Source organism: Onychostruthus taczanowskii, unplaced genomic scaffold (assembly GCF_017590055.1).
Source record: "Onychostruthus taczanowskii isolate IOZ18803 unplaced genomic scaffold, ASM1759005v1 scaffold93, whole genome shotgun sequence".
Classification (NCBI taxonomy): domain Eukaryota; kingdom Metazoa; phylum Chordata; class Aves; order Passeriformes; family Passeridae; genus Onychostruthus; species Onychostruthus taczanowskii.
This window is the reverse complement of record NW_024507324.1, coordinates 1,824,152-1,842,357: the sequence shown is the minus strand read 5'-3', so window position 1 is coordinate 1,842,357 and position 18,206 is coordinate 1,824,152. Positions and strand designations below refer to the sequence as shown.

At 37.0% G+C, this 18,206-nt stretch overlaps 1 protein-coding gene across 1 annotated transcript in view; it reads left to right on the top strand.

Moving 5' to 3' along the window:
• Nucleotides 1-18,206, top strand: part of GPATCH2 (G-patch domain containing 2) — a 118,995-nt gene that overhangs the window by 1,053 nt on the left and 99,736 nt on the right. Inside the window, exons 2-3 of the mRNA XM_041426719.1 lie at nucleotides 7,333-8,046; nucleotides 13,309-13,370. Coding sequence (XP_041282653.1) covers nucleotides 7,333-8,046; nucleotides 13,309-13,370 — 776 coding nt within the window. The remainder of the gene's footprint in view (nucleotides 1-7,332; nucleotides 8,047-13,308; nucleotides 13,371-18,206) is intronic.

Below are 18,206 nucleotides of genomic sequence, written 5' to 3'. Positions count from 1 at the left end.
GTTCCAAGCAAGCAGCTGGGAAGCCTTTCATTTTCTTCCTGAAATCTTGGGTATCTTGTGATGTGTTTGGTATCAACTGGTGTATGTAGCGTCTCTCTTGTTTCACTTATTAATGGAAACAAGGAGGGTTTTGTTTGTGGGGTCTTTTCCAAAGGTTGATAACATCTTTTAGAGGCTATGTTACCTATACAGATACCTGCTGGTAGATTTCTCTGCAGAAGTAGACTTGAAATAAACTTGAAATAGAATTGAAATAGATTTCCTTTCATCTTTTTCTTTGTTCTTTTCTGGGGATGGGGAGGAAGAGGAAGGGAAGTATTTAGGGCTTCATTTTTCTACTTTTGTTGATACCACCATTTTTTTTTCCCTGTGGGTATTTTTTCTCTATGTTTTTCTAAATGAGAAAACTTTCAAAGAGAGATTTTATTTGCCCAGCTGCTAATTATTTGCTAGAAGAAGTTTTCCGGTGTTGCTAAGCATCCATATTTGCCTGGTGTAAATATAACAACTTCTCATGGTGTAATTCAGAATGTTTCAGAGAATGAGGTATACTCCAGTGGCACAAGTATTTTTATTTGAGTATTAATGCTACATACAGTGGAATCATAGCCCAAGACATTCCAGACAAGTATCTGTGTTCTGTCAAAGTGTTCACTATTTATTTGACCTGTCATTTGTCTTCAAATTTTATTATTTTTTGTCTACATAAAGTAATTTAGTTCCATAGGCTTCTAGAGTAGCCCTCAGCAGCATGAGGTGTAGGCATATTTTTCTGTAATTGTCATCATGCAGTAATGATATTACTTATGCTAGTATACTGCTCAGAGGAATTCAGTACAGAGGAAGACATTGAAATGTTATCCATTAAAAATCTGACCACTCCACAGAGCTGCTCCCTTATTTTTCTACACAAGTTATTTCAGAAGCTGTCTGTTAAAGGAGGACTGTTTGAGTGGGATGTAGGAAAATACTTTTTACAGTGTCTAATACTTGATGCAGAAAATTAAGAACTTATGCTTTCTAAAAACATTAAGATCCTAAAGAGGTGAGTAGGTTCAGAAGAGCCACAGAGTAAAATTTTTCACTTTGGGTGGTAAAGCTCCTCCAAAGCAGAATGTTTTTTAAATTGTAAGTTCACGTGGCAATTTAAGATTAGTTTGCAGTTTGAATACTTGCCGGGCACTCTGATTCTTTTGATAATGACTGTGGTGCTTTAGGGTATTACCATGATTTGACAGGTCATGTGATTTGGCACCTTGGCAATTAATTAATGAAGTCATACTTCTGAAAAGGGCAAGCATATCAGTAAATGGCAGCAACGGGATTGATAGAATTGCTCCCTCTCATGATAAATTGCTCCAAATCTCATTTCTGGCTGACCAATTAATTTGTGTTAGAGCCTTGTTAAATGTAGTTCATGTCAGTGTCTTTCTGACTGTATGCTATTGCTCTGTACTGAACACCTTTTCACTATTTAATATGTGTAGACTGATAGTATTTATTGTTGTGCCTTCTGAGATAAGCAGCAGTTTCAGAAGAGTGAGATGTACTTACTGCAAGTTAGCCTGGTCCTAATTTTTAGGGGGATCAGCACTATAATAGGGGATAAAATTACATCATTCCTGAAATACTTTGTGTTGTATAGGACAGAACTACAGAAGTGATCAGGCTGGAAGGGACCACAGTGGGTCATCTGATCCAACCTCCCTGCTCAAGCAGGGTCATCCCAGAGCAAGGCGCACAGGATTGTGTCCAGATGGTTCTTCAATATCGCTGGTGAGGGAGACTCCACACTCTCTGGTCAGCCTGTTCCAGTGCTTGGTGCCCTGCACAGTAAAAAGGTTCTTCCTCGTATCAGGAAAATCCACAAATGCCAGAGGGTTATGTCCAAAAAGGAGGAGTCCTGCAACTTTATTCAAATAAAGGGAGAGAGAAAAAAATGTGTCCACCGGGGCACACACCCATGGCATTTTCTAGTGGTTTTGGAGGGTGCAGCCTCCTTTTATCCTCAACTCCCTTTACCTCTTCCTTTCCCCATTGGCTGAGGCACTAGGAAGATACAGCGTTCCCGAACTGTCTACCATGTATTCCCCCCTTGAACCTACTATTTTACCCCAAAGTTCAGAAGCTCAGGCTTGTGTAGACCCCAAATGTTTGTTTCAGGAACCGAGCTGCCTGGGCTCTGCAAGGAACCTGCTGCCCGCAGTTAGTAGAGACATTAAGCCCCTTTTCAAAGATGTTAACACCTACACCTTCACCCATAAAGTTGTTTGTAAAGACATTAGTTTTCCTCTCAATTCCTCCTCTTCTTATTTTTGTCTTCACAAACTCTAGTTATTATTAACTTAACCCTTTCTAACAACCAGGAACATTTAAAACACACCCTCCCAACTTTTCCACCTCTTGTTTCTGCACCAGATGTAGCAAGTAAATACAGGTAGCTCTTATGCTCTGCAGTGGTGTTTGATATAGGATGGAAAGGATGGTTTGTGATGTAGCTTTGCATACCTGGTGGTCCAGCAGATAGTGCCAAAGGATATAACTAGGTGTGGATGTGGAATGGGAAGCTTTGTCCACCTCTTAGTGATGGCTTTTTAATGACAGGGAGTTTAAATAGTCTAGGCACAGCTTCAGTTTGTGCTCATAGAATCGTTAAGTTTGGAAAGACCTCTGAGGCAGAGTCTGTTACAGCAGCACTGCCACATTCACCACTAAACCGTGTCCCCAGGTGCCACATCCACAGGTTTTTTGAACTCTTTCACCAGTGCTTCCACCACTTCTCTGGGCAGTTTGGTTCAATACCTGACCATTCTTTCCTAATTTTTTTATTTGTATTGAAGAAATTTTTCCTAATATAAAATTTTTCTAAACTTCCCCTGGTGCAGCTTGAGGCCATTTCCTCATCTTGTTACCTAGGAAGAAAGGAAACATAAACTTCCATGTAACAGAGGTTTGTCAGTGATTTCATAATCTACCACAGTCTCTTGCCAGCTTTTTAATAGTTTTTACTTAATTGTGTTACTTTGTTTTGCTTCCCCCTTTGTGTGTCCCAAGAACCATGATAGTTCTCTTTTTAGAATCTGTAAATTCTTCAAGTAAAGCAGTGAGATTTATTGTGTGCTGCTCTCTCCCAAATACTTGCACCTCTTCAACTCAAATTTCAGTCATGCCCATTAATAAAGCAGAGCTCTCAAAATCAGTGATTTTAAGGCTTTGTGAAAATAACTTCTGAGGTGGAGAAATGGGATTCAAATTGGTACCTATCTGAAGATAAAGCACTCTGTGGGTACAGCTGAGACATCAGAGAATCCATATGGGAAGAGATTATTGGAAGTCAGGTTTTTTAATCCTGAGGTTGAAGGAACTATTTGATTTCTCTTGTGCTCTTAGCTTGTGATCCAAGGTGGTTTGTGAAGGAAGCAAAACTCATGGTTCTTTCTGGAACTGATGAAGCACAGATGCAGCATGAATTTAGCTGCAAGAAGCCCCAGTCCTGTTTAACAGGAAAAGGTATAGAACTAGAAAGTAAATGTAAATGCATCTGTTGGTTTGGCAAGATGTAATGCGTCTTAAGAGTTGTGCAACTAAATTAACTTTTCCATCACTGTGTGCTTGTTAAATATTTTGTGAGCAATCAGAGCTCTCCATTGTTGTATGCTTTAGGTGTGAGGTAACACAAATGATTCTTAATTTTCACTGAAGAAGTGAGTGCCAATTATTTCCATTAGGATTTTCAATTTGTATATTTATACTGAACAGAAGCTGTGTGATCTGTTTTGGAGCAAGTGAAAGCAGTTATGCTGTTCTCTGCAAACAGGACTTACATGGTCTGTTCTGGTAAGGGTTAGAGAGGAAATGGGTCAGCCTTTGGTGAACTACATTAAAATTGCTTCAGATAAATGGAAAGGTCAGTATAGGCAAACTAGATTTTCTTGTAGTAAAGTAGGATCCTCTCTTAGTGAGGACATTACAGTTTATTGCTAGCTTTGGGCTGTTGCTGTAACAGCATTTTTATAGCCTTATATGAGTCGTGGCTCATCTTAATATTTTATGTACCTCAATGTGTTGTTCTACATTCTTTGAAATTTCTTATCTTACTGAACACTGCTGATACTCACTGGTAATGTCCTCAATACTTCTTGTCATTATTTTTCAACTTGTATCAAATGCAAATATTTTTGTTAGAGTCACATCTGCAGCAATGATTAAAATGTCTTCATAGGCTTGACAGCTGGTTGTGAACAATAGAGAAAGTTTCAAAACTGAGTTTGTCTGGTTAATGCTATAATAGAAATGTGCTCCTGAATTTTTGGAGATAGAACAGTTAATCTGAAATCTATCTGGCTGCTGCTATCTTTGAGGGGTTTTTTTCTTCAAGTATAGCAGGAGAAATGAGAGCATGAATAAAATTAAGCAAAAGAGATTTTTTGGGTTTTCAGGAGCAGGGGTTTTAGTGTGGACCACTGGCATGTTGAAAGTGGAATGTGAATAGAAAGCTGAAGTGGTTTGTATTTGCATTCTCAATCTATTGCAAAGAAGCTTGCACTGTCCCAAATTGGTCAAGTAATTATCGTAATCATCCTAAGGAAACATGTTGAAATAATTAAAATATTAATTTGTCTGATCTGTGTAGGAGGTGATGAAGTTATGATACAGTAATATTACACATTATACATGGCTGCAGTTCTTAGGGCAAATGAGGTCACAGCTCTGTACAAATCTTAATTCAGGAGTTTCAATGAAGAGACTTGATATTCAGTAGAAAGATTAATTGCAGGAATGCATAATATTCAAAGTCATAGTCTCCTGGAAGTTAAGTCCTTTACTGCTTAGAGTCATTTAAGAATCTTGTTATCCCATTACTTCAAAACACTTGAGGATGTTCACTTTTCTCGAGTTTCATCTTTTGATCTGGGAACCATCTGTATTGCAGTATTTTGGGAGGAATTCAGGGCAAGTTTCATTCAGGTATATAAAACTCAGAGCTGGACATATTGTGTTTGATCTTGAAATATTTTGGAACTAAGGCAATTTTACCACCAGACTCGTGCCATATCTGGAGTAAATTGGTATGTCCTCTCTAGGACCTACATTGATTTTACTGACATAGTTATCCATACAGATTAGGGATACTGAATTGAAGGAATTACTCATAAATAATGGTGCAAGGCATTAGTGTCCCTGTCTTCTCTTTCCCTTCTGCTTTATGCTGCAAGATCACTAAGAGAATGGGCTGCAAGAGATTTATATAAGCTAGTTCATATTCTGGCAGGTTAGCAGAAATCTGTTCATTTGGAGAGTTAAATCTGGGTTTAAGCCTACAAGTTCATGTTTTAGTGCACCTCCACTTCTATCAATTTGCCATAGATGCAAAAGTTTGTGGCAGGAAGGGCTGGGCAGGTGTTTGAGGGAATTGGTGTCTCAGATTAACCCAAATGTGCTGCTGTTTGTCTGTTGAAGTGTTATGGCTTCTGTAAAATGAGTGCAGAAAAGCCCTTACATCTCTAGGGCATGACATTTCTGATACTTGCACCTCTGGGGATTGCCTGTCCTCGTGGGTATTTAACAGGAGGGCTAGAAGGGTGAGTGGCCTCCCACTGCAGCTACAGCCATGGAGAAGTATGGGGTAGTGCATCTGTTTAAGCATCTTGTTAACCAAACAAATTAGGGAAAAAGTGTCACACTTTTCCAGAGCTGTCTTACCATTTACAAGACGATATAATTCTGCTGTACTAAGAGCCAAAGAAAACATTAAGAGAGAGTAATATGACTAGAGGTTACATCAGGACAGGAAAAGAGGTATGGGAAATAATGCAAGTGACACAGCAGATTTGAGAATTCAAAATAAACTTATATTTCTACCACTTCCGGTGCTTTTATTGTTCCTGCAATTGAAATGTTTAAAGTAAGTATTGCTGAAAATGGTTTAAAATGAGAATGGTTTAAAATATATAATTTCTTTAGGTAAGATATTTCATGAGCATTTGGATTTATTTTTAAACATGTTATTCATTTCCTCCATTAATATTTAAGACTGCCCATTCAGCCATCACCATTAGTACTTTTCATGTTGGAGTTTGTGCTAAGTGGCAGAGGGAAGCTGTCTGTGATCTGTCTAGGTTTTCTCCACAGCACCACTGAGTATGTGTAGAAAACTTGTTAATATAGGTTCCCCCAGCCATTTATATTGTAAAATGAAGAGTCTTGTTTTTAAATGTCCTCTGCATAATTTACTGAATGTTCAATGTCTTCCATATGTATCAGTTTGTGCAAGCATTAAAATTATTCTTTGCTTTACCTCAAGGAAAGGGGTCTTCTGATGTTTTGATATAAGAGTCTAATTGCTCTTTATATGGAGAAGGTTCTCAGCCTTCAGAGAAGGATTAGAGTTCAGCAGCAATCATTTAATGTTTCTGTAATTGCATTCATGTAATGCATGGGTGAACTTACTGAAGCATACTAAGTTAAAGACATGCTAAATGCTAGTGAAATTTGAAGAGGAAGAAGCAAAACATTAAAAGGGTAAGGCCTTAATTTGGCACTGTGTATGTAGGGATTTTTTTCCTTATGCAAGCATGAGATTCTATGGATGCAATTGCCCACATATGATAGGAAACTTTGCATTCAATACTCTAGAATTATCTGTAGTTGGGTATTCTCTCAACCCAGTATAAATTCATTGGATCACTATTTTTTAAAAATAAAACAGATATCAGCCATTTGGAAAGACAGACTTATTTGCTAGTAGGAAAAAATTCCTATTATCCAAGAGTTGCTGTCTTAACTTCATTTTAGCATTTAGGCAGCATTAAGAGATAATTATCCTTAAAAATATTTTATCATAATGAAAGTCTTAAGCAGAACTCATTAATGTAGTACATCAAGAAGAATATTATGCATTCCATTTCCCATTCTTAAATTTAAAATGTGCTCCTTACTCACAGTTAGAGTGAATGCTCACTGTTGATGCTCTTGCCATGTGGAATCCCTGACAGTCATATAAGTGTGATGAAATTAATTAAAACTAAGCAATAACAGGGAGGCCACAAACCAATGGGGGAACCCTCTGGCTGCCTCTTCTTTCCGAGACAGAAGGTTGGGAAGATACCTTTTAAAGGGAACTTATGCTGGTGTGCTTCAGATTCTGTAGGACTGGTTGGCAAGGTTTTGTCTCTTGGCAGAAAGAGTCAATGGCCATCCTATAAAGATTATTCTACCTTGCCTAAAGTGTCTAAAATTATTTTGCCCTATGAAGTTGTTGTAATTTATGCGTAGCACTTTTAATTCATTTGTTGTTTTCTTGTGTGTTTTTTTCTCCTTTGAAATCTATAGGCATTTCAGTAGGACTATGGAGGAGCTGGTTCATGATCTGGTCTCGGCACTGGAAGAAAGTTCAGAGCAAGCCAGAGGAGGTTTTGCTGATACTGGAGATCATTCTCGAAGCGTGTCTTGTCTTCTAAAGAGACAGGCAAGGAAAAGGAGGGGACGGAAAAGACGTTCGTTTACCACCCATCACCCCTGGGAGACTGGTCATTGCCTAAGTGAAGGCTCTGATTCCAGTTTGGAGGAATCAAACAAAGACTACAGGGAAAATCATGCTACCAAGAAAGACCACAGTGATTCTGATGACCAGCTATTGGTTGCTAAACGTAGGCCTTCCTCAAACTTAAATAACATTAGAGGCAAAAGACCTCTGTGGCACGAACCAGATTTGGCTGTGGACAGTTTGGGAAACAGAACTTTGCGCAGGAGGAGAAAGGTAAAACGCATGGCAATAGATCTGCCATCAGAAGTCTCTAATGCACTGACAATAACTCAACAGCAGGATAACAGCAGAGATCAAGAAATGGACAATAACAATAAATCATACCAGCACCAGGAGTTTTCCAAGAGCAAAGTGAAAAAAAGAAAAGTATCTGCAGCTCGACAGGGTCCAGAAATCTTGGATGAAGGAGTAGTTGTAGAAAACGAAGAAGTGAATCAAGCAAATAAGGACAAAATGGAATATGAGGAGCAAAAAGGCTCAGATGAGAACATGAGTGACAGGTTATTCTTCCTTTTTCTTTTTACACAAACTTTGGATAATATTTGTTTGCATTTATTACTGTTGCTTGTATTGAGAATCTTTGGATGTTTTCTTGATTCCAGAGCTTAAATTCTAGCACCAATAGTATCTGTTTTAACAATTTACTCTTATTTTTTTACATTACTATTTTTTATATATTAGTTGTTCAGGTTGAGGAATTCAGCATAAATGAGAGAGTGATGTAGCAGAGGAATAACCAAGAAAACAGTTTAGTGAAATGATATGTTCTAATTGTTTCAAGATCAAGAATGACAAAGTACACATATGAATTACACAGGTTTTTCTGGGTATTTCAACTGGTAACAGTTGTCAGATAAGAATTTAGTGTTTTTCCAATTTCTGGACATTGGTGCTTTGTTTGTTATCTCTATTTGTCAGAAAGGTTGTCAGTGTTTAGAGTCACCATTTAGACAGTATGTTTTGGTGTGTCATGGGCATAAAATGTCTGCAGGTTGCCAAGGATATATATCATTTACGAAATGCAAAAACCAATTTACAGTTCAGAAACACCTGAGCTTACCATTAGAAAAATGGAGGAATGATGACCCTTTGGCAGTACACCTCATCCATCCATTCCAGACAACAGTCATACTACATTGGTAATTGTTTCCAAAGTACTATTTTGACAACACAGTAAGGTGTAAGTCATTTTTCCACTGTGCACAGGGGATGTTAACTGTGTTGGTTTTGTTTATTCCACATGCAGAAGTGTCAGCAAGACAGGCACGTCTTGAAAGATGTAATTTCTATCAGTTCCCTTGACGGCACTGGTGTCCTGGTTTTTTTGTAGGCATTTTATCTATAAACTGTTAAGCCTTTTCCTTACTGGACAGGTAGAACTGAGGTGCAGAGAGTGGTTTTGACCAGAGCAGTCAGATTGGTTACTGTAATAACAGCAGCATTGGTAAGTGACTAACTCCAGTTATGGTCAGAAAAGTCCTAAGTCTTTTTGTTATGTACTAGCTCTGTCCTTCACCTGTGACCAAGAAGCAGCTGGAAGAGCTGAATAAGTCCCAAGCCTTAAGCATTTTTCCTTACATGTTAATTACTAGAGCAGAACTCATCCTTCAGGGCAGCCAGGGTACACATCTCTCTTTGACATGCAAGTTAGGAGTCTGTGCTGTCAGGAAGCCATTAGAAAACGTGTCTTTTCTTTGACAATACTTGGAGTCTGTTCCTCCAAGTCTGGGACAGATGTTTAAAAATTTCCCTCACACTAGGAGCCAGCCTTTTTCATATCTCCATAGTCTTGTTGCATTTTTTATTTATGAAAGACGTTCTGTTATGCTACAAGGGTAACAGTTCTTCAACTCAAAAGTTCTATAGCTAATTTTTGGGTGGAGAGAAGAGTGATCAATAAGGATAGTCTCTTGTAGACTCCCAGAACTAAACAAATCAGGTCAGTCTGAATCTTCTTTCTGAAAAGAAACATTATTATTGGAAAAATTGATCACCCTCTTCCAAATGCTTGATGTTTTGTTACCCCAAATGCTGCTTTTGCTCAAGTCATATTCCAAATGCTTGTATATGGCCCCAGTAAATAGTCTTTAAAACCATTCTCATCTTCATAAGGTTTTCTGCTCATGCACACAGTTAAGTGTGTCATTCTACTGAATTTCTTTCAATGGTCAGCTGTACCAGAAAGCTTTGAAATCACTGAATTAGAAAACTTGCATTCCATAGTGTGGTTAGAAATCTGCGATATCTAAGGCTCTCAGGTGATACAGTATCATAATATTTTGTATGTGCATAATTTTAACTTGTTTTAATCTAACTTTACTTATTTGCAATGGTGCCTTTATTAGAGATCATTTAGCTAGAAGAATTTGAAAGAACCATCACACTCTTAAGAAAAGTCTGTTCTGAAAGTGAAAGCTTAGATTTTAAAAGGGCGGATGGGATTGTATAAGATACAAAGAGCTAACAAAGCATCTTGGACAACACTTGCACTTCAGCAGCACTTGCTGGAAGAGGAAGAATAAAATGTATACAAAGTTGCTTTTGTTTTGTACGCAATGGTGTGTGCAGTAGTATTCAGTACAGTAGTTCAGTAATTGTTAAAAATGGGACTAATTTTTTAGAAGTTTGTTTTTTAGAACCAAAACAAAACTGATAATTTTTAATGGGAGTTAAATTGCTTGGCTCTAAAACCAGTCAGAAGTTTTCAGTATACGTGACATTATTTGAAAATAACATGTTTTGGAAGTGCACATTTAAAATGTTAAATTGCACTTCTTTGACAGTCCTTTATGTCTGTATGTGAGTGTTCAAACGCCAAGCACCAATAACCAGGTTTTAAGTGCATGATTCTGAAGTTGGAGGAGAAGTCTTCAAACTTTTGAATTGTCGGCATCTAAATGCTCCCAAAGATGAGTTCCTGGGAGGATTGTTTTAAGCACTGGAAATGAGATTTTTGCGATCAGAGCTTATCCATCCTTATCCTCAATGTACAGCTTTTGGTCAGTTTCAGCCAAATTCAGCAGTGTGTGATGTTCTGGGTGCTATTTAATTCCCACAAGCTTTGGCACTTGTTTGTGTTTGAAGTGGCTAAAGAGAGGTGAAATCTCAATTGCCTGTTTTGAAAGAGAAGTAGCAGTGAAGCTCAGAGGCACCACCCACTGTGGCTAGGGGGAAAACAGGAGCTGGTAGGGTCCTGGGGATAGCACAAAGCTCCCATGTCTCATAAAAAACCAAGGCACCAGACAGCTCATTAGTCGTAGGAACTGCAAATGGCAAATATTTCTTCTTTGTTTCCAGAAATACAGAAGTAAGGACGTTAAAGCTTTTTGGATAGCTTAGCTATCTAAAACTTCTTCCAAATTTTTGCTTGCACACACTATTTTATAGGACTAAAAGGAGTCTGTGGGTTTTTCCATTTTCGCTGAAGTCTTACTGGGAGTGGAATTCTTATTACAAAGCAAAGGAAGAAGCAGTATACTCTGAAAAAATTATATTAAAACTGGAAATGTATTCTATCATAGCAGCTTTCATCTACTTGGCTATTAATGTATTAATTCCAGAGGTTTTAAATTTATTCAGTGAAATGACTGCCCTGTAGCAATTATCTCAACTGTAATCCCTGCCCAATGTGACTGTGGTCTGAGGAGAGTGAACACTGTGGCTGCCATGGATATGCCAGTGTTAGTTTGAATTCTTAACTTTTTTTAGAATTTTTTCAAAAATTTCAAGTGGTTATGTTTTTATGTGCTGACTAGTCCTTCAGTGAGAATTATTTCACAACTTAAATATCTTACTTAAAAAAGGGATGGAGACTGTTCTTAAAATTGGAAATTTTGGTTGGGAAATTGGCTGAAATATCAGGGTTTAAAGGATTTCCTGACTTTATTTTAAAACATGCAATTAAACAATAAATGCACAAGAAGAATCTAGGAAGAAGGGATGTTGTTTACTTCAAAATGGATGATGTAAAATTGTGCGCAATGAAATCCACAGACAGTGAAGTCATCTGTGTTATACTTAAAGTGAGGATGGGATGTTTGCTAAAAGGGAATTAATTACTAGGACTTGAAATATTGGAAAGTTCAAGTTTTGGTGTCCCTCACAAAAGATGGTTCCATTCTCATTGCATGCACATCACCTTACTTCTTTTTAGGGCAATTGTGCAAGTGCTTCAGCCTGTTCTGATTCTGTTCTGTATAAGATATAGTGTGAGTGTTGCTTATGCATCAAGAATTTGGATAAGCCTAAGATACAGCAAAGATTAAGGCAACTTAATCTTCAAGCACAGAGCTATGTCTATATATATATATATATATGGATAGATATATATAGATATATATATGCTTTAAAAAACCCAAATATGACTTTGTGTCACCTGCTACCATATTGTGTTCCAAATCCTGCTGGGATGCCTCCCAAAGGAAGATACTAAAAACAAATATATATGCTTATAATTAAATATTAATTAGATGAATTGTATATAGTTCATATATTCATATGAGTAATTAATATATTAAAAAAACCCGAGACTTGCTTTTGTAAGAAATCAGAATTTAAAAGGACATAATTTCCTCAAGTGTTCTAGTTATTTGATAGAAAAATAAAAATAATTTAGTATTAAAAATAAAAATAATTGGAAACAGTTGATTTTAAGTATAGGACAGCATGCAAATTATAATATGAATGAGTATACAAAGGTAAGCAGACATAAAGTTCTTGTGAGTGGCTTGTATGGTCACATTAAGAGTAGCCATATTATTTATAAAATATACTTGAATTTGTGTGCTGAACTGAAGTGTTTGGGTTTTTTTTCAAGTTGTTCTACATCTCAAACTAAGTAAAATGTGATAAAAATTTTGGTGAGAATATTAACTATAACATAGCTACTATCTTGATAAAAAGTGAAATAAAGGGTTTACAGAAAAGTCCTTTTGTGTGAATCTCAACAAAGTGCTATCTGTGTTATTAAAAAACCAGTCTGATTTAATATTTAGGGACACGTGGATTATTGTATGTAACAATGCATTCAGCAAAGAACTGAATACCTACTCGTGTCTTTAAATTTAGAGATGTGTGTGCTTGTTGTATACACACATTCTAATTTTAACGCCATGCTGGCAGTCATAGCAATGTAAACTGTGCTTTGTTTTTTTGTTGTTGTTGTTGATGTTATGATCATGAATCATATTTATTTTCTTCAGAGTGACCTTTATTTTGATTTAATTGGCTACCTTTGTTATAAACTTTTTCTGTGCTCCCCGAGTAGTACGTCATGAAATCTTAAGCAGTATCTTTTCCACAGTATTTGCAAATGATGTTCAGAAAGGTAATTAGATTTTCAAACTCTTATATTTCATGTGCTGAAGGAAGGCTTAGGCTGCTTTTGATTGAGACTTTTTCCTATTTTATTGAGCAGTGGTGTTCCAGGATCAAGCTGAATTGCACAGTATAAGAAGGGAGCAGTGAGCATTTGATGGAAGGAGATAATAAAATGCATCAATTGTGTCAGCACCTCGTTGCAGCCACATCTGGCTTAATGTCAGGGTACCATTAGATTCCTACGGTTTTATGTGCCAAAAATAATATGCTTTGTAGTTAATGGAACTGGGATATTTGCAGTTTGATTAAAAAGAATCTTCCTATTTTCTCTCCCATCTCTGTTGAGCTTAAGTTCAATCTGAGCACAGCCTTGTCTCCTTAAGATTTTACGACTGAAAGATCAATTGTTCTTTTGATCTGTTTCTCTCTTTCTCTTATTACAGTGAATCCAGCAGTCTGAGCAGCAGTGATGCTGGTTTGTTTACCAATGATGAGGGAAGACAAGGTATTGAAACAATCTTTCCCTTCTCCACCCCTCAAACCACATCAGTTGAAATTCTGTAAGCGTTACAAGTTATTTCATAGGTTAACTATTGTATTTCAGTTTCTGTTACTGTTTTACTGAGTGGAAGTATAGCTTGCTTTCTGTTTTGTTTTGTTTTTTTTAATGTTAACAGAGGGTGTCTTGAGTACATGACTTAGTCAAAAGCTATGTTGAGAAACAGCCTCTGTAATGTGAATGAAGGAAGGAGAAAGTCAATCTGATAGAAGCAAAGGAAAAGCCTAGGTGTGATAAACAAAGCTGGAAGAGGACAGGATTAAAATGTATTACGGGAAGAAATTGCTGGTTTTATTTTGTAGTTTCAAAGCTAGACTCTAATCTCTGTCTAACCAGTGTTCCTCCTCCAGGATATCTATATCTAATCAATATCTAATCTTTAACATCTGTATATATCTATGTTCAGAGCATCAGCAGCTTGACCTCATTTGTAGTTCAAATTTTCTGCACTTCTGACTTCAGGTTTCTGCTAAGTCAAGTGGAGAACCAGAGATTGATTAATGTTGTCTGGTGAAATACTTGGTTTAAATGATGTGCCTACCATCACTTAGAAGTTTGGGCAGCAAAGGACAAGAGGTTCCTTTTCTTCTGAGCAGCATTTGTTTGTTTTGTGTTTCTGAGATCAAGAACCACATCTCATTTATTGCAGACAAATAGTATTTTTAAAACTTCAATTAATTCCCAAATTCATCATTTGAGATACACATTCTAGGAAAGTGACTAAAGCAGCAATTTCTTGGAGCATTTGACCACTTAAATAAATAGTTGAGTATTTAGTTATGAACTTTGGAGTGCCTGATCTTGTGACCTTTAATATTTTCCAAAATTTTTCAGAAAGGATATGGAAATAAATTTTCCTACAGTACCTAATCTTCTGTGGACAGAATCTCAGAAGAGTTTCAATTTTTATGATTTGATTAAAGAAAACCAGGTGTAGCTCTAATTGGGATAGTTCTAGATACATGCTAATTCTTATGAATTGCTATGATAAGAGAAAATTGTTGAGAATTGAAACTTGAAAATCCTCTCTTCAACTTCTAATATGTGCTGTACCATCTAACGTTTTTTAAAACTTAGGTATTATTTTCCTTTCTCTGTTCCAGTCTTCCAGCTTTGTTTGATTTGTTTGGTTCCCATGAAGTCCTCATCTGAGCCCAGCCATGTTTGCCTTCCTTTTCCAAGTTACCCAAGTGCTTATATTAGGTCATGTGAGAGGGCACAAGTAGCTCTCTTGTTGTGCTCTGTCCCACTGTGGTAATTCCTTCTGGCAAAAGTAATTGATGCTCAGTTTTGGCAGGCCCAATGTGGCAAATGTTTTTATTCTGTGAAACATTGCAAACCCTGAAGAGTTAGTCAGCAAAAGCTTAAAGGTAATGGAAAATGTTTTGTGATGGTACTGTCAGGGAAGAAGGTAGCTGCTGAACTGTTAAGAAACCTCAAGTGACTTTTGGGGGTTGTATTTTCTTCAGATGTTTTCAAATTGGGCTTTTTAGGGCTAAAATTTAATAGATAGGAAGAATACTGTGAGTCTATCAAGCTCTTAAGTATGGTGGTAGAGGAATCTGCCAACAAAGTAATTGAAAGACCTGAGCACCAGCTGAAGCTTATGTATGAGAAATCCTCATGATTTCCCCTTTTTTTTAACTCTTTTTTCCTTTTGTTCCAGGTTGTATTTTCTTGGCTGTTTTGCAATTATTAAAAACTTTAACGATAAAGCAGTGTTATGCCTGGTGTATGAAAATTTTACAAGATTCTTGAACCAAAATATCTAGTTTTGCATTGCAGCATTAAATAGCAACTCTGTGATAGGCCTAACTAGTAGGATCTCCTGCAGTTTCAAGGCACTGTACAGGTCAAAGGCACTTCACAAGTTAAGCTTTCAACAGAATGTTAACAAAACTGTTGTTATTCGGACACTAGTGGATGATACCCTGTTTTGGGCAAAGAAATAGTTAAATTGCAAGGATGTTCTTTAATGAGCTTTATGACTTGGGTATAGCAAAGAAAACATACTGTGTGTTCCTGGTACATCTATACTTGTACACTTGGGGAAATTCAAAGTTGACTTAAGACTTCTTAAATCATGGCATGCAGCACTTGAAATGTCCTTTAAGATCTAAGCAAGTAGGAAGGAATATTATGTTAATAAAGTGTTAAACAATTAAAATTGGAGAAGGTCAGAGAATGTCAGAGTTCCAGTGTGGATGTGGCTAAGTGTTTAAAGGTAGTGGTTCATTATTTTACCATTAAACGTATATTCATTGCTGTGTCCTTTATGAAGATGACCCAGTACTGATTCAGTAGAAGAATTCTAGTGAGGAACTAATTTGGACCTTGTACAGCATGTCAGTAGCTGCAGGTGACAGTCAGGGCGTGTTTCTCCATATGGAAAAGAATTGGAGTGTGCAATGCAAAGTGAAATCACACTAGATTTGAGCTGTTGTGGCAAATAAGTTTATAGTCTTTGCAGATGGAAAAGAAATAAGATGAGGTTGTTGCATATGACTTGAGTAGTTCAAATCCTAAATATTTATATAGCGTATCTTTTATATGTATGTCTTTTGTCAAGGTAACTCTGTAAAGCACAAAGAGCATGATGCAGTGTTCCTCTGTGAAGGGGGAACTTCAACTTCTGTTTTCCTGAAACTCCTGGGATGTGTTACAGTGAATATCCTGTTATTTCCAAATGATTATTGCAGCTGTTAGCAGTGGGTTTTTTTTACCTAGAAAGAGATACACTGGTCCTGAAAATGACACTGAAATCCCGGGGTATTCACAGACCCTGTGCTCTTGTTCTCTGTGTGCGGGTTGGTGGATAATGGAGCAGTACAGACAGTATCATGTGGTGTTTGTAGGACACTGATGCCAAACTTTTCACAGAAACCTCTCAAAGTATGTTGTGGTTGTTCTAGGCAAGAACATATATTGGCTGCTGGTGAGCCTGATCTGGCCATTTTGTAATAAAACAGAAAGGGAGGTAAAACTCTCTCTTAGTGTGCAGTGGAAAGTTGGTTGTAAAACTTTCGCTAAAGTAAGAACTGCTTTAGCTAAAGTAAGATTCCGGTATAGCTTTTCTGAACATGAAAGTGATGGTGATGCAGAAGGTGTCTGTCCATAGAAAAAACATGAGAAGCTCACATAATATAATTTTCTAACTTCTGAAAGAAGAAAGCAAGGATTTTAACATGGGAGCAGTAGTTAGAGAAATATGTAGACATAATAATATGGAGTGAAATTTAGAGAAACAGTAATTGGAGGGAGGAGATGTCCTAAAAATAACTAAAAAACCAAATGGATTAAGCCAGAAACTGGCCTGGAAATTTTAGGATTGAAGTTGGCATTTCTGAGCCTTAAATTGACTTTATTGTACTGATCAGCGCAGTTATAATTCAATGTAAATTACTTTGAAGTAATTCCTTGAAGCATTAACCGTACACATAAACAAGTTTGATGTATTTTAAAAACGTGTTTAGGAGGATGCATGGGCTCTATTTTTGGAGATCTGGTGGTTTTTCTACCTTTCCTGTACCTTGGAAAAATACTGTAATTTGCTGTAGTCCTGTGCTGAATCAGCATCCTAAAAGGAAAGGACAGTGTAGTGCATCTTTGGAAGTCAAAAATATTGTTTTCAGCTTTTAGTATTCCTAAGATCACATTTGCTATGAATACTTTGCTGCCTTTTGAGAGCTGCAAATTAAAGTAGGATAAAATCCAAGTGTTTGGTTACCAATCTCTTGAATGGGGAGGCCTCTGTGTTTTATAGCTTATATGTATGAGGTAGGGAATAAATTAAATGCAGTGGTCTTCCCTGGCTCTGAAAGTGGCATCCCTTCAAGGTGGAGCAACTGGTAAGCAAAATACCTGTGAATGGTGTCACCTGGATAAGAATAGTAGTAATAGGCTTACACTTGCCTCAAGGTGATAATATGATTTAAAATATTCAGAGGATTCAGAGTTGTTGAATTTCACAGACAAGGAAGCTAAAAACCAAGTATATCTGTATGCTGCTGTCATGTGGAAAAAGACTTAAGAGGTTCAGATCTGGTCTGCCTTTGGCTGTAAGCAACAGAAGTGCTTAGGGAAGTGTATAATAGCATAAAAATTAAGGTATCTAAAACAGAAAATTGCTTGACATACTAATATACCTGTTGCACAAAAAGGAAAAGTAATTTCATATTTTCTTCCCCAAGAACTGCTATTGGGTATATAGCAAAGATATAATTTCCTTCCATAGCTGTTCTTTGCCTTATTGCACATTCCACCAACCCAGTCTGAAACTGTAGCTTTCTTCCAAGACTGCACTGCTTGCCTCTTACAGCTACTGTCCCTGAACTCATCATAGAACTGTCATTTCAGAATTCTGTGCTTACCTCCATGGACGAATTATGTGTAAGAGGGTGACTTTTGATCTCCTGATAGTATTTCTTATTAGTGAAGGCATCTGGAGTTCTCATGACAAAATACAGAGACCAAGTTTAACAAACGTAAAAGTTTGGAAAGTGCTTCCAAACATAAAGGTTTGAAAAATCAATACAAAGGATTTCAACCTTAGCTCTGAAGCACAGACCAATCTAATTAAAAGGTGTGGGTCTCCTTCTACCACCGCCAGTGTCCCAATTAAGTATTCTTAGAGCTCCTTCAAAAAGCCCATACCTGGCTGTAACAAAATGAGGATGGAATTAATGGTGAATGCCTCTGTGAAATGTCATAGCTATAAATGAGGATTAGCATGAATAGGGAGAGCAGGCAGAAATGCTTCAGGAATGCATGGAAATTTAAATC